At 39.8% G+C, this 16,861-nt stretch overlaps 1 protein-coding gene across 2 annotated transcripts in view; it reads left to right on the forward strand.

The window, feature by feature from the left end:
* Positions 1-16,861, forward strand: part of LOC138070530 (cytochrome P450 2C18-like) — a 33,150-nt gene that overhangs the window by 3,034 nt on the left and 13,255 nt on the right. The window contains exons 2-6 of one of the 2 annotated variants that reach the window (XM_068961786.1): positions 5,359-5,521; positions 5,693-5,842; positions 9,006-9,166; positions 11,656-11,832; positions 16,156-16,297. In XM_068961786.1, the coding sequence (XP_068817887.1) occupies positions 5,359-5,521; positions 5,693-5,842; positions 9,006-9,166; positions 11,656-11,832; positions 16,156-16,297 (793 nt within the window). The remainder of the gene's footprint in view (positions 1-5,358; positions 5,522-5,692; positions 5,843-9,005; positions 9,167-11,655; positions 11,833-16,155; positions 16,298-16,861) is intronic. The other variant, XM_068961787.1, reaches the window with a different exon arrangement.

Consider the following 16,861-nt stretch of genomic DNA (forward strand, 5'->3'; position numbering starts at 1 on the left):
ACAATTGTAAAGTTATGACATTTATGAAGGACTACTGGCAAGACAATATGACTGTACTGCTACACTTAGCTAAAGATATCCATTTACTAAGAAACAATAGGCTCAGCAACTGTCTCAAACAGAAAAACCGGATTCAGTCTGATATGGTACAACTTTGAATCTGTCAGTAAGTAGTACCATCTTCATAGAATACCTGCTTCCAAAATGTTTGTTAGCACACTTTGAAATTACTCTGCCATCATTAAACATAAATTTTGAAATTATAGTCATCCATGACTTACTTCCAATGAATATTCATTGGAAGGACTGATGCTGAAGCTGAAACTCCAATACTTTGGCCACCTTGTGAAGAGCCAACTCACTGGAGAAGACCCTAATGCTGGGAAAGATTAAGAGCAGGAGGAGAAGGGGACACAGAGGATGAGGTGGTTGAATGGCATCACCAACTCAATGGACATGAGTTTAAGCAAACTACAGGAGATAGTGATGAATAGGGAAGGCTGGCATGCTGCAGTCCATGCGGTCACAAAGAGTCGGACATGATTAAGCAACTGAAAAACAGCAGATGACTTAGTTCAGGTAGGTCAGACGACTACCATTCTATTCTAGCTTTCTGAATTTGTAAGGGGGAAAAGCCTTGTAATGCACCTTTCTGTAGCGTATGAAATAAATTTCAAATTGAAAACGTGACTTACTATGGTAATACATGTGTTACTACTACAAACCTTGTACAAAGCAAAACAGAGGCAAGATAGGTATGGAAAGAGTAAAACCTTCTGTTTTTGGCCCTCAAACTGAGTGAAGTTGTGAAATGCAGTGATGATCTCTGCATTTATAATAGATATTTGTATGTTCTAACTATGTAAGTAAAATGGCTGGTATGAAGCGACATTGAAGTTTGTTAACAAACGAATTCTTTCTAACTTTAACCCCAGAGGAAAGTCTGGGTAAACTATATAACATTTAAATCTGCTTTGGAATATAAGCAACACAGCTTATACTATATGAAAGTTTTGACTATTTTCCTGTTAGAATTTTGTAATTGACTCAAGTACTATTACATCTCCATTTCTGCATATGAAGATAGTGACTTGTTCCAAGTAATTCCCAGGTAGTAAAACACCTAGAATTTGAACTCTAAAGCCATGCTTTGGTGACTGTAAGATTTTCTAGAACAAATCTGATTGTAAACCATTTCGTGTTTATGTTTCACTAGATCCTCAGGGGGAAAAGGGGTGCTTACTTTGATTTTTCAGGTTTTAGAAACATTTCTGGAGGATCAACTTATCTAGTGAATGTAGAGCTTGATTTAACTAAAGTCTTGATTCCAAACCCTTTAAATCTGACCTAAAATTTTTTATCCCTGTTTATCTTTCAATAGATGCATATAATTGTCCTCTATTCTATCTTGTTGGCTACTTTTCAGTTCATCTCAAATTGCAATCTGCCTGGGGACAGAATTTGAAACTTAAAACTAAATGTTTATAAATTTATAAAGCATTGCTACATTTTTTACTAAGCAAAAAAAAAAAAAAAAGGAAGTACATTTAATTCTATGGAACCCAGGAAAGGGGCTGGAAAACTGAATAAGAAACTTCTTGAAAAGTCAAGTACTGACTTTTGTTCTCTTCTTTGAAAAGAAACTATTAATATTTCTACCATAATTTCTAATGCCAACTATGACTTCCTTTAACATTTCTCCTGTTTTAAGGAGAACTATATTAGCTTCCTAAACAACAAAAAAATCCAGTGAGATATACACCTGATATAAAAGTACCCACAGTTTCTTATACTGCCTCTTTTTCATTGTTCTTGTCTTCAAAAACAGAAAGAAGAACAGGACAGAAAAAATAGCATTTAGGTTTTAATGGAAAGTAATTATTAAAAGAGATTAGCCCTGGAAATCATCCTTCTCTGTGGTAGCCCTTAGTGTTTAAGGATCAGGAAATAAAATATCCCACTATTACATGAACAGAACCAACTTATATAAATAATGAAATTACTTACCTGTGAGTCCTAGGCTATACTCCCTTCTCTGTGGTTTGATTTACATAAAAGAAGACTGTAAGCTTGTCTGTCTTGAGAATGAATGAAGGATACGTTTGTTTGAACCACTGAAAGGAGTTTTCTTAATGGCTGAAGACATTTTATAGTGTAGAAATCCCTTTTTCCTATTTTGAGTAAAGAACGTCCATTCTTAATATGGCGTCCAACAACTAAAACAATCTGAGGATTTGTTACTTGTCTGTGATGTAAACTGACTCCCCCTTCCATTACCATCCGCTGCCCTCGGGGACACTTTGGTAGGCGTTTGCTTTAAGCATGCAGGGGCTTGCCCAGTAAATCAGTGGTAAAGAATCCATCTGCAATGAAGTAGATGCAGGAGATGCCAGTTCGATCCCTGCGTGGGGAAGATCTCCTGGAGAAGATCTCCTGGAGGAGGGCATGGCAATCCACTGTAGTATTCTTGCTGGGATAATCCCCTGGAAAGAGGAGCCTGGTGGGCTGCAGCCCATAGGGTCGCAAAGAGTCACACATGACTGAAGTAACTAAGTACACAGCATGTATCTAGGACGCTTGATCCTAGAAGTGGCTGCCCACTGCCACTAGGAAGTCTACCAGGTGACGCTTCTGGTGCCAGGCCGAGTTTTCCGCCACCTCAGAGCTGCTGGTGGTCCATTAGTGCGGAGCTGCTGGTGGTGCATTAGAGAGAAGCTGCTGGTGGTCCATTAGAGAGAAGCTGCTGGTGGTCCATTAGTGAGGAGCTGCTGGTGGTCCATTAGTGAGGAGCTGCTGGTGATCAGCCTCCTCGGCTGAGATTCCAGATGCAGGACGAGCACGTTGCTTTGCAGTTGATCCGCTTCCAGCACCCTGTGCTCAGTGGTACCGCCGTTCGGGTGTCCCAGGCTCCCACTGGCGCCTCCCCGCAGTGCAATCACTTTATGGCCCAATCGGTGATGGGCACTGCCATCTCCGTGGTGGCCTGTTACAAGTTATGGAATGTATTCCCTGCGCTGTACAGTAAGCCTTGTTGCTTTTCTGTCTCTTGTATAGTTTTTGTATCTGTTAATCTCTTACCCTTAATTTGTCCCTCACCCACTTTGGTTACCCACAGATTTGTTTTCTGTGTCTGTGAGTCTGTTTACAATTTGTATATAGATTCATTTGTATTTTTTAAGATTCTCTATATAAGCGATATCATGTAGTATTTTTCTTTTTCTGACTTAGTTCTCTAAGCTTATTCCACATATACTTCAGCCATTTATCTGTTAAGGGGCACTTGGGTTGCTTCTATGTCTTGGCTATTGTAAGTAGTGCTGTTGTGAACATAGGGATGCGTTATCTTTTTGAATTAGAGTTTTCTTTCTTTTTTTTTTTCTGGGTATATACCCAAGAGTGAAATTGCTGGATTATATGGTAGTTTTATTTTTAGTTTTTAAAGGAATTTCCACACTATTCTCCTTAGTGGCTGCACCAATTTACACCTCTTACACTCCCACCAACAGTGTAAGAAGCTTCCTTTTCCTCCACACCCACTTCAGCATCTAGTGCTTGTAGACATTTTGATGATAACCACAATGGTACCTCACTGTAGTTTCAATTTTCATTTCTCTAACTGTTAGTGACTTTTTTTTTTTGATTGTTAGTGATTTAAAGAATCTTTTCATTGCATGTTGGCCATCTGTAGGTGCTTCTTCGGAGAAAGGTCTATTAAGGTCTTCTGCTTTATTATGCTGAGATATGTTTCCTCTATACCCACTTTAGTGAGAGTGCTTTTTTTTTCTCATGAATGGATGTTGAATTATCATACTTATAAATCCCAAAGAAAGGCAATGCTAAAGAATGCTCAAACTAGTTCACAGTTGCACTCATCTCACTGGCTAGTAAAGTAATGCTCAAAACTTTCCAAGCCAGGCTTCAAGCCATACGTGAACTGTGAACTTCCAGATGTTCAAGATGGATTTAGAAAAGGCAGAGGAACCAGAGATCAAATTGCCAACATCCGTTGGATCATTGAATAAACAAGAGAGTTCCAGGAAAACATCTACTTCTGCATTATTGACTATGCCAAAGCCTTTGACTGTGTGGATCACAATCAACTGTGGAAAATTCTGAAAGAGATGGGAATACCAGACCACCTGACCTGCCTCCTGAGAAACCTGTATACAGGTCAAGAAGCAATAGTTAGAACTGGACATGGAACAACAAACTGGTTCCAAATGGAACTAGAGTAAAAGAGTACCTCAAGGCTGCATATTGTCACCCTGCTTAGTTAACTTATATGCAGAGTACATCATGAGAAACACTGGACTGGATGAAGCACAAGCTGGAATCAAGATTGCTGGGAGAAATACAGATAACCTCAGGTATGCAGATGACACCACCCTTATTGCAGAAAGCGAAGAAGAGCTAAAAAGCCTTTTGATGAAAGTGAAAGAGGAGAGTGAAAAAGTTGGTTTAAAACTCAACATTCAGAAAACTAAGATCATGGCATCTGGTCCCATCACTTCATGGCAAATAGATGGGGAAACAGTGGAAACAGTGACAGATTTTATTTTGGGGGGCTCCAAAATCACTGCAGATGGTGACTGCAGCCATTCATGTCAATGGATGGCAAAACCAATACAGTATTGTAAAGCAAAATAAAGTAAAAATAAAAATTAAAAAAAAATAAAAGATGCTTGCTGCTTGGAAGAAAAGTCATGACCAACCTAGATAGCATATTCAAAAGCAGAGACATTACTTTGCCAGCAAAGGTCTGCCTAGTCAAAGCTATGGTTTTTACAGTGATCATGTATGGATGTAAGAGTTGGACTATAAAGAAAGCTGAGCCCTAAAGAACAGATGCTTGTGAACTGTGGTGTTGGAGAAGACTCTTGAGAGTCCCTTGGACTGCAAGGAGATCCAACCAGTCCATCCTAAAGGAAATCAGTCCCAAATATTTGTTGGAAGGACTGATGCTGAAGCTGAAACTCCAATACTTTGGCCAACTGATGCCAATAACTGATTCATTGGAAAAGACCCTGATGGAAAAGATTGAAGTAGAGAGGCGAAGGGGACTACAGAGGATGAGATGATTGGATGGAATCACCGAGTCAATGGACAGGAATTTGGGTAAACTCCGGGAGTTGGTGATGGACAGGGAGGCCTGGCATGCTGCAGTCCATGGGGTCGCAAAGAGTTGGACATGACAGCAACTGAACTAATACTGATATATAAGATCCAGAAATGCTTGTAGTTATGTGTAGGAGAATAAATTATCAACAATATGATGATAATAACAGTCTTAATCATGAGCAAAATAGACCAAATTGTGACTTCTTTTGCTAATATTTGCATTTTCTTTCCATTTCCCAGCTCTCAAACACCTATGGCCCTGTGTTCACAGTGTATTTCGGCTTGAGGCCCACTGTTGTGTTGCATGGATATGAAGCAGTGAAAGAAGCCCTAATTGATCAGGGAGAAGAGTTTTCTGGAAGAGGCAGTCTCCCAATGTCTCAAAGAGTTAATAAAGGATATGGTAGGTGCGCATGTGCACGTGTCCAACATTGGTAATGGGCGTGGGGAGAATGGAAAAGAGGAATTTGAAGAGCCCTCAGCAGAGCTTGGTCTATCTCTGAGGCTGCCAAGTGTCAGCTCACTCCTCCTTCTCTAGGGCCTCCCTCCCAGTTTATGTTTCCCTTCCTGGCAGGAATCCTCTTCAGCAACGGGAAGAGATGGAAGGAGATCCGACGCTTCTCCCTAATGACCCTGCGGAATTTCGGGATGGGGAAGAGGAGCATAGAGGACCGCGTTCAGGAGGAAGCGCGCTGCCTGGTGGAGGAGTTGAGAAAAACAAACGGTGGGTGAGTCTATGCTCTGTAATTCTGACCTCAGCAGACCGCTCTCTTCTCCAGGGACGCCCTTGGAAACATTTCAGGGGCGGCCACATCTTTCATATGGTTCATGGCTTTCAGCCCTCCCATGGAGAAGAGAGAGAGAGAGGAGAGAGCCCAGAGGGCTTTGTGTATCTATGCTTGTTGTGTGTGTACACCCAGGATGGTGCATATAGTGTGGATTTTTTAAAGGTCATTTAATCCTATTCTGTTTTGAAATTTTTGTTTTCAGATCATTAGGTCATGAAGATAGGAGATTTTGAGTCTCATTTTTGTGTGTGTGTGTGCGTTAGACAGCAATAGTGTCAGTGTGGGTTATCTATTCCAGAACATTTCATCAGGGAATACTTGTCAAGTGGACACGGTGGGAATGAATTCATCATGCCCCTCTGGAGGGCATGTGCTTTCACTTAATTGGCCTGTATTTGTATGGTCAACCTTACTCAGATGTCTGAGGGTTTCTTCAGACACTCATTGCCTACAGTTCTAGCCAGTAATGATACTTTTCTATGGTTTTACTTATTTAGGTATCCTTCAGTGCAGGCCTCATCTACTGTGATTTCCTTGTAAACAACTGTTTTAAAATTATCAGCTTGAGTTATTTAATGTTGCTTCTAAATTACAGTATTGTTTTATGAATTCTAAGAAATAGATGCTCTAGAATAATCCTAAAATTTACATAAATATGAGATTATAAAATGATTTATTTAGATTTCAGCCTGCCTTCCTTATTAGTTGCTTCCAACTTCAACTTTCTCTTTACATTTATCTCCCCTCCCTACTGGTAAAGAATCTGCATGCAGTGTTGGAAACTTGGGTTCAATCCCTGGGTTGGGAAGATTCCCTGGAGAAGGGAAAGGCTACCCACTCCAGTATTTTGGCCTAGAGAATTCCATGGACTATACAAAAAATTGCAAAAAGTTGGACATGACAGAGACTTTCACTTTCCCTTGTTTTGTATTTTCTATATTTTATGATACTTTGACATCTTGGAAGGCCTTGCAGACCTGGGGAGCAACTGCCTCTCCCAGGGTTAGTTAATCCCGAGATAGAGCATCACATCTTTTCTATGAGCATGTCTTTGATTTTCAAGCCAACCATCCAGAGCCCATACCCTCTGGATACCTACTTTATGAAACCCTCACACACCAAGCCAATATTCTCCCTACCCTAAATCAACCCAAGGCATTATGGGACAACCAGGGACCATCCCTACTGCCTAGCTGCTGCTGCTGCCACTGCTAAGTCACTCCAGTCGTGTTCGACTCTGTACGACCCCATAGACAGTAGCCCACCAGCCTCCTCTGTCCCTGGGATTCTCCAGGCAAGAACACTGGAGTGGGTTGCCATTTCCTCCTCCAATGCATGAAAGTGAAAAGTGAAAGTGAAGTTGCTCAGCAGTGTCCAACTCTTCCAGACCCCATGGGCTCTAACCTGCTAGGCTCCTCCGTCCATGGGATTCTCCAGGCAAGAGTACTGGAGTGGGTTGCCATTGCCTTCTCCCTACTGCCTAGAGCCCTCGGAAATTATCCAAACTATCCAGTCCTAAGGTTAGTTAGCATACTGACCCCACCTTGCTCATTTCTTCCATGAAACCCCTGTGAAAGCTCTGCTCCATGCTCTCTCCTGACCAATCTTGGTGCTTCCCCATGTGACCCTGTGTGGTGTACCCCTCCTCTTGGGAACAAACTATCTTCCCTATGGCTATCATCTCCTGATCTGTTGACCTCATCATATGAATAAAAATAAAAACCCAAGTACATTTTAAAACAACTGGATTTGGGATTAAAACTCTTAGGGTAATTTTTCACCTCTACTGCTAGCTGTACTGATTTATGAAGCCCTTGTCACATTGGAAAAGACTCTGATGCTGGGAGGGATTGGGGGCAGGAGGAGAAGGGGACAACAGAGGATGAGATGGCTGGATGGCATCACTGACTCGATGGACATGAGTCTGAGTGAACTCCGGGAGTTGGTGATGGACAGGGAGGCCTGGCGTGCTGCGATTCATGGGGTCGCAGAGTCGGACAGGACTGAGCGACTGAACTGAACTGAACTGAACTGCCACAATGAATCTTATTTTCAGTCTGGATTCCAAATTATCTGCTTTGTAAATCTTCCTCTCCAGTGACGTGACAGGAAAGATTAAAAATCAGATTTTAGTTGTCGCACACATGGACATTTCATTTTAACCTTTCTTGTTTGCTTTGTGATTGAAGTTTGAAATTAAGAATTTTTTTTAAATTTTATTTATTTATTTGGCTGCTCTGGGTCCCAGTTGTAGCATGTGGGATCCAGCTCCCCGACCAGGGATCGAACCTGGGCCCCCTGCACTGGGAGCTCAGAGTCTTAGCCACTGGACCACCAGGGAAGTCCCAAGAATTCTTACATTTATTTTAGGCAAACAAATCTTAGAGTCTGCAGTTTGTTTGTGTTACTTTTTCTTCTCATACAGTGTGGATGACTTTCACTTTTACTCATTGTTCCATCAAACACCTGAATTTTTCCATAATCTTTCTCTCTTAAATCTCTTCCTTTCCTGATCCTACCAGTTATTCCTTCAACTATTTATTATATATAAAAGGTTCCCAGGTTCCTAAATATTTTTTCCTTCTTACATCAGTGCTTAATTGTCTAGCTTACCAGACAGATGTGATTCTGTACTGATAGATAACTTGAATTGTTGTTTTTAACCGGACCTTAAAATTTTTTTTCCATTCTTCAAAATAACCAGCAATTTGGCTCAAGGCAGTGAAGTAAATGGAGATTTTGGAAACAAGTTATTAAACAAACTAGGATGGGGGAGTTCCTTGTTGACTGAATGGTTAGGATTCTGGGCCCTTTCTCTGCCATGGGCCCAGGTTCAGTTTGTGGTTGCTGAGCTAAGATCCCTTAAATTGTGCAGTCCAGCTAAAAAGTTAAAAAAAAAGATCTGTTAAACAAACAAGGATGGTATGGTCAATTCATGTTAAAGGCAATAATGATGTATTTTAAGCATACTTAAATTTTTGCTGATAAGGGAATTTCTATGTAGATGTTGATTCAGAGATTCTAAAATTATCTGTTATCCACAGCAAAGTTTTATATTTATATTTTAACGGTGTTTTATAAATCTTTTCCATTCTTTAGGGTCACCCTGTGATCCCACTTTCTTGCTGGGCTGTGCTCCCTGCAATGTGATCTGCTCCATTATTTTCCAAAATCGGTTTGATTATACAGATCAGAATTTTCGTAACTTGCTAGAGAAATTTAATGAAAATCTCCGGATTGTGAGCTCTCCATGGATACAGGTGAGGTCATGCTCCTTTTTTCCCGAGAAGTCATCTGTGTTCTTTTCTCTGAGAAGTTCATAATTCAGTATGGGCCAAGCTGTGAAGAGAATGTTTGAAAATTGAACATTTTGGATATTACAATGTGGCAACTGGGAATCCGATTTTCCCCTCTTCGTTTTGTTTTTTAGTTTGATATAGTTTCTGTTTGTTTGTTTGACTTTCGCAAGCTGTAGCTAGTCATTTATTTGGTGACTTTTCTAAACTGTTTTGGCACAATCTCTTTTTTTTGTCTAGTGTGGTTGCTGAAATTTCTGTTCCTTTAGCTTATTATGTTCAGCTAGTATTTGAATAGAGTTTTTTGATTTTTGGTGGTTTTTTTTCTTTTTTAAAAAAATTGAATAAAATATTCTTTAAATTCTATAGTGCTTTACAATTTTCAGAAGTTTCACACACAAGATTTCATAGAATCCCATAAAACCCCCTTTCCCCCTCACTACCCTTGTATTGCCCCTCCGTCCTCTCCTGTCCCTCTATAGCTTGTTTTCATATCTGTGAGGCTGTGGATAGCAATGTCATTGAATGTGAGGATCCTAAGAAAAGCAAGGTGAGACAAAGAGATGGAGATAGAGAGGAAGGGAGGAAAAAAGCAAGGGAGAAAGGGAGGAAATAAAGGGAAGGAAATGACTCCTAGATTTGTCCTTGTGTGCTTAGTTGCTCAGTCATGTCCGACTCTTTGTGATCCCATGGACTGTACCTGTGAGGCTCCTTTGTCCATGGGATTTCCCAGGCTTTTCCCAGTATCCTGGCTTTTCCCAGGGATTTCCCAGTATCCCAAGGATACTGTGGTGGGTTGCCATTTCCATCTCCAGGGAATCTTCCTGACTCAGGGACTGAACTTTTGCATTGGCAGGTGGGTTCTCTTACCACTGAGCTGCCTGGGAATCTCTTAGCCAGGTTATTTTCAACTTTGCCTTGGTCTTCGCTTGTTACTTGCACTCAGCCTAGAGATCAGCCAGAGGTGATGGCTTAGTCTCTTCTTAGGTCTTTTCTTAGCAGATGTCCTGCCCTGGGCATGTGTATAGCTTTCTAAATTTCTCAGTATACATGGGTGCTTTTGAATGTCCTAATTTCTTAAAGGCACTCCCTCCCCAGCTATTCTTTCTGGAGTTTGGTGCTCTGTTGTGTACCTTAACTGTAATCTTTTGCTCCAGGCAACTGTGGGTTTTTCATTAATCTTGCCAGGTCTTTGAGACATCCGAACTGTGTTTCCACCCTAAGTTCCAAGTCAGATGAAACAAAAACAAGTGCCTGTGTCAGTGCCTTAGGCGGCCCCAGACAGGTTAGAACACAGATACACAGTTATTTGTTAGTGAGGTCTGCTCTGGTACCACCAGAATGAGGAACCAGGCTCCTGTACCACAAGCTGCCCTTGTTAAGGCCACTGCCAAGGAAGGAGGTGGGACAAGGAGAAAAAACAATAACAGATCTTTTCTGCTGTTTTTAAGTTGTCTTATCCTTGATTCAACATTTATGTGATTGCTGTAAACCTTGGTGCTCTAGAGTTCTGACAAGTTGATTCTGATAGTTTTTGCTTAATTTCTCTTTTTAAAAGCGGGATAGGCCTTTTGAGTTGTCTACGGCATCATTTTTGCTGATGTTATTCTAAGTGAATGTTCAAACGTAACAGTCCTGCCTTAGCATCATAAAGTAAACATCTGGGAAAGGTGGCTGTGCCTTTATTTTACAAAGAAAAGAAAAGGCTGAATATAAAGCTGGAATTCAAGACTCTTGACTCCCTGGCCAGTGGTTTTTTCCACTACCCTACCAAAATCCAGTTTCCATAAAGTACTTTGGTGACTGCCCAAAAGCATGCCCACAGCACTCAATGAACATCCAGGCCCTTACTGGAAGGTTTCCATCGTGCACAGGCTTGTCCTCCAATCACACTTAGTGATTTCCTCATCACATTACTTAGCAGAAATATCCTACTTTAGGAAGAAAGAGAATATCTCTTTCAGAGAGGAAGAAAGTTTGTGAACAGAGATGCCTCCGGGAACACTGACCAGGGCAGGGGTGTTTGATGCTTTAGTTGGTATCCTAGCTGACCAGGTGATTGGGCTTGGAATGATAAAACTTCCAAACTTCCTTAACCTCTGTCCTCATCTATAAAATGTGCATCATAGTAATTCATCTTACTCTGTATTTCAAGGTTGTAAAGAAGAATTAATTTAGAAAAAGAGAGAATTGACATAAAAATGCTTTAATAATACAAGGTTGTTGTATGAATATGGGAAATTACTGTCAACTTTTATCACCTGGTCAGAGTTTTCTCCCTTAAATACCTCTATCAGCATAAAGAATTATTTTATATGTACAATATAAAAAGCTCCCCCTGAAGATATAGACCATTTTTATTTACTTCAGTTTCTAACCAGGGGTTGGCATATGGTATATATGTCTTCAACATGTATTTTTAATTTAATAAATACATATTTTTAATCTTTAAGATCTGCAACAGTTTCCCTATTCTCATCGACTATTTCCCAGGGAGTCATAACAAAGTATTTAAAAATTTTGCTTATGTAAGAAGCTATGTTTTGGAGAAAGTAAAAGAACATCAAGCAACTCTGGACATTAACAATCCTCGGGACTTCATTGATTGTTTCCTGATCAAAATGGAACAGGTAAAATGTTGATGACAGATTAGTTATCTATTTGCCTGAAATTTTTGGTTAATTAACTTGTTCTGTACCTATTAGGGATGTTTAATGGTTAGAGAAGAAATGCTTGATTAGCCCTTTGGGTACTATTTGTGCATGAATCTAGATTGAGCATCATGGGAGATTTAAAATTGAATTGTTAAATAACGAATACATGGACCTTGTCTGTTGGGTACTAACAGGCTAGATGAGAAGAAAGAGAACACACATCTCAGGTGAAACGGAAGTGCAGACAAGTGAGAAATACAAAATACTGAGCCGTAAAAGGAAGGTGGGTGTGATCATTTCACATAGCATGTGGGAGAGTGAGAAGGAAGGGTTTTGCCTGCTTGGGTTTCTTGTATGTCCTGAAGCTTGACGTATATCTTCAAATATTTGCAATAAGTCATCGGGGAGGGAATTTCAGGTTGGTAGAATGATGTCATGAGAGGTTCAGAGATGTTTGTGGTAGAGACTAGGTGGATAGAAGAGAGAAGCCTTAACTGAGTGTAACCAAAAATAATTCTGGATAGATATAGAGTTGGAGGTTGGTGTCCTTCAAGTAAACGTGAAAGTTGGCATGAAAAATATTGATTTTTATCAGGTAGATGTATGAACCAGAACAAGAGTAGAGTGCAAATAATTACTGGGGAAGATTATCCTGGGAGTTCTGTAGAATGACTGGTACAATGAGAATGGAGCTCAAGGACCAGCTATGAGATTTTTAATTTCTTTGGACTTTGGCTTGATGAAAGTCTGGATCATGGAAATGCAGAGGATTCTGAAATAAAATCAATCTGTCTATCTTGTCATATTATCAAAGATCTATAAATATTAGTTTTAGTTAGAAGAAAGGATGAGAGCCAAATTATAGGGACTGTCTGGGAAATCTCAGTAAAAAGATCAAATTTGTTATCTGAAAAGTTCAACTAAGGAAGGAAAAATTCAGATAGTAAATTTTAATAGTGAATATGATCAGTGGTAGGGTCAAGTTGGAAATTGTGTCCAAAGCAATATAGGTGCCACAAAAAATTTGTGTAGGTGTAAAGCTGTTCTTGAACTGCAGAAAGGCAGGATCCAGTAAAAGCTGTAAAAAGCACTATAGAAACTAATTCTGGAGAAAGAAATGTCTTCATCTGAGGCCATCATTATTTTATTCAACCACTTTGTAGCACTGGGCAGAAATGAGAAAACAGTTAGTAGGCTAAAATGGCAAGGAGCCAAAGTGCTGATGAAGATGACATTTGGAGAATTGTTCATGGATTTGAACTGGACTGCTCAAATCATGTGTTTCGAACAGAATGAAGGAAAGCGCATGGAGAGGCTTAAAGAAACGGGAGGAAGGAAGAAGCAAATCTGCTCTCTGATTTCTCTGGTGCTTGGGCAATGATTTTTGTCTTTCTGGGGCGGGGCCCAGTTGATTTGAGAATCTGATTAGGAGGAAGGAAACTGTCCTAGAAGGATGCACCTAGATGAGTTCCTGATATTTTTCACATAATTTGAGGGATTCTCATTGTGCCAAGAAGTCTCTCCACTAATCCTGGGTTAAGGAGGCTCTAAGATGTCTGGTATTCCATTTAACAGTGGCTGTTTCCTTATTGCTATGTTTAAAACCCTTATTGTTTCTCTGGACTTCACTATCGTATTTATTTTTTTATAGCATCTTTATTCAGTATAATTTATATACCATATCCCTCACACATTCAGTATACAATTCAGTATTTTCACAGAGTTGAACAACTGCCACCACAATCAATTTCTGAATATTTTTATGACCTTGAAAAGAAATCTTATATGCTTTTGGAGTCACCCTCATTCCTCCCCAATCCCCCCAGTTCTAGGTTTCACTAACCTATCTTTCATCTTTAGAAGTTTGCTATTCTGGACATTTCATATTAATGGAATTATACAAAATGTGTCTTTCGTGTCTAGCTTCTTTCACTTAATGCTTTCAGGGTTCATTGATAATGTAGCATACATCAGTACTTCATTCCTTTAAATGATTAAATGCGTGGATATACCACATTTTGTATATCTGTTTGTTGGTTGATGGACATTTTGGTTTCTTCTATTTTGGTTTTGATGAGTTTGTGGACATTTATGTACAAGTTTTATGTATGTGTGCATTTGTTAAGTTGCTTCAGTCATGTCCAACTCTTTGTGACCCCGTGGACTGTAGCCTGTCAGCTCCTCTATCCATGGATTCTCCAGGCAAGAATCCTGGAGTTGGTTGCCATGGCCTCCTCCAGGGGATCTTCCCAAACCAGGAACTGAACCCATATCTTTTACCCCTGCTGTAACGGCAGGCAGACTCTTTACTACTGGCAGCACCTGGGAAGCCCCACAAGTTTTGTATACACATATGTTTTAATTTCTCTTGGGTATATACCTAGTGATAGAATTGTTGGTGGGCTTCCCAGGTCACACAGTGGCAAAGAATCCACCTGGCAGTGCGAGAGAAACAGGAGATGAGAGTTCAATCCCTGGGTCAGGAAGATCCCCTGGAATAGGAAATGGCAATCTACTCCTGTGTTCTTGCCTGGGAAGTTCCAAGGACAGAGGAGCCTGGTGGGCTGTAGTCCATGGAGTCACAAAGAGTCGAACACAACAGCACAGCACAGACAGATGATAACTTTGTATTTAACCTTCGAAGGAAGTGTGGCAGATTAAAGTCTTAATGCAAGAACTGAAGCTATAAAACTCTTAGAAGAAAACTTACACATAAAATTGACTGCACCATTTTATATACTCACCAGCAGTATATGAAGCTTACAGTTTATTCACATATTTGACAGTGCTTCTAATTATCTGTCTTTTTGATTCTAGCCATCCTAGTAGAATCTGATCCATTTTCACATGGATCATGTTGCATCTGTAGGTCAGTTTGGGAGTAATGCCATCTTAACTATTCTTTCAATAGATGGACATGGGATGTATTTCCATTTACTTAGGTCTTCTTTAATTTCTTTCAGCAAGGTTTTGTATAGGCTAGTTTAGTTTTGATAGGCCATGTGTGCATAACCATTGATTCTTCAAATTCACTTGAACAGATAGAAATAGCAATAATGATTTATAAGAACTCTACTCTCCTTCTTGGCCTCAGAGTAATTTTGAGTTGACAAACTTAGAAACTGTGTGAAATTGATGTTATCAATGGGGATAACTACTTTTATCTATCAGGTACAACTGTGATAGGGTTAAGTCTATCTTAATGGTGTTGGATTATATAATATTGGGCATGCCACAGGTCGCTTGGGGATTATAAGAGCCTTATTAAATTAATGCTAGTCTAGAGGACTGGATAGGAAGAAATGACTATTTTTGGTATGTTCATGACCTCTGTAGTCAGTATTTCAGATTTTTCCTTTCTTATTTTCAATTTTGTGTCACATATATCCCTCCTCTAAACCCACCTTAGTTGTCTTTGTGAAGGGCTTTAACTCTCCCAACTTCCAATTTGTGAGAGCTTTATTCAGTCAATTCCTTATTCTGAGCATCTGCACTCATTTTCTCCACCAAGCTGCCTATTGCCTCACATCTTGGAATACAGTAGTGGCCGGCCCCATTTTGTCTTTGTATGTGGGATAAATAAACTCACTATTTCTTTAAACCACTGTTAATTTTTTTTTATTGGTAGGCAAACACAACCTTAATTGATAGAAATGAGCAAATTAGAGCCATATCTTGAAAAATGTTATAAACCAGAATCAAGAGTTTGCAATTCTCTTTTCCTTTTAAACCATTTTATCTGGACTCTGACTAAAGACGCACGAAGAAGTTGAAAATGTGCAAAAGCTAACATAGCAGCACATCCTCGAATAGATTACAAAGAAAAAGAATGGATTCACAGAGACTCTTATGTTGGGAAGTCCAGGGCTAGCCATGAAGTACATTGAACTTAAGTGCCTTACATTTTTCTTCAGCATATTTAAGTATGTAGGTTTCATCTTCACGCTCAGATACTCATGTTTCAAAATGATGACCTACACTGCTTATACGTCTGTATCTGTGTTTTGACTATGAAGACAGAAAGAGAGAAACTGGCATCAGCAAGCTCTTTGGTAAGAAGTAGGTTGCTTGACCAGTGTACCTGAAAAAAAGGCTTGGAATGAAGTTTTTAGGCAAGCTAGGGATGAGGAGTAGGAAATCAAGACTGCATCAGCCCAGTCCACACACTTTGCCAGTGGCTGTAGTACTGTACTTGAGTGTCTAGGTTTATTTAGCTTTCTAACAGTATGTGTTATTTTGGATTGATTTTAATTATTTATGCTGGCAAACTACCAGATAATTACATCAAATAACTTCTAGGAAAAGCACAATCAAGAGATGGAGTTTACTTTTGAAAACTTGATAGCATCTGTGTTTGATTTGTTTGGCGCTGGGACACAGACAACAAGCACCACACTGAGATATGGGCTCCTCCTGCTGCTGAAACACCCAGAGGTCACAGGTATGATAACATGGTGGGCAGGGTGAGTTTCGGGGAAGATATTGGGTCTTCTGTCTTATAATTCCTCTTCGAGAAGCTTTAGTTTTGAAATTTCTATGCCACCCACTATAAGCTGCCCAAATATTTAAAAAACAAAAAGGTGAAAGTACGACAAGTATAGTAGGGAGGATTGCTGAGAAAAGTAGAGACAGTATGAGCAGTAGCAAAGGCAATAAAGCTATGGATTTCATCAATAAAAAATTCCGGTGAAGTATCTGGACTTCACAGGAAGGGATTTGCAGCAGGCACAACCAGCATAAATTGGCCTACAATGGACTGTTAGTTTTCTTAAGTTTTGAATGGTAGATATGTTTTTACCTAAATCTTTCCTTGTTCTAAATATGCAACATCATAATGCTAGGATAGGGAAGATGGGGGCTATATTGTTGAAGTATAGCAGAAATTCTAGAAATTTGGTGAGACAGCCTGAGAAAATTTTCAGTCTGAGAAGTGCTTTAAAAGGTTAGATTTAGAAAAAGATATATGCTATTTAGACAGAAAATGTACCTAAAAGGCCACCTGATG

Source organism: Capricornis sumatraensis, chromosome 23 (genome assembly GCF_032405125.1).
Source record: "Capricornis sumatraensis isolate serow.1 chromosome 23, serow.2, whole genome shotgun sequence".
NCBI lineage: Eukaryota > Metazoa > Chordata > Mammalia > Artiodactyla > Bovidae > Capricornis > Capricornis sumatraensis.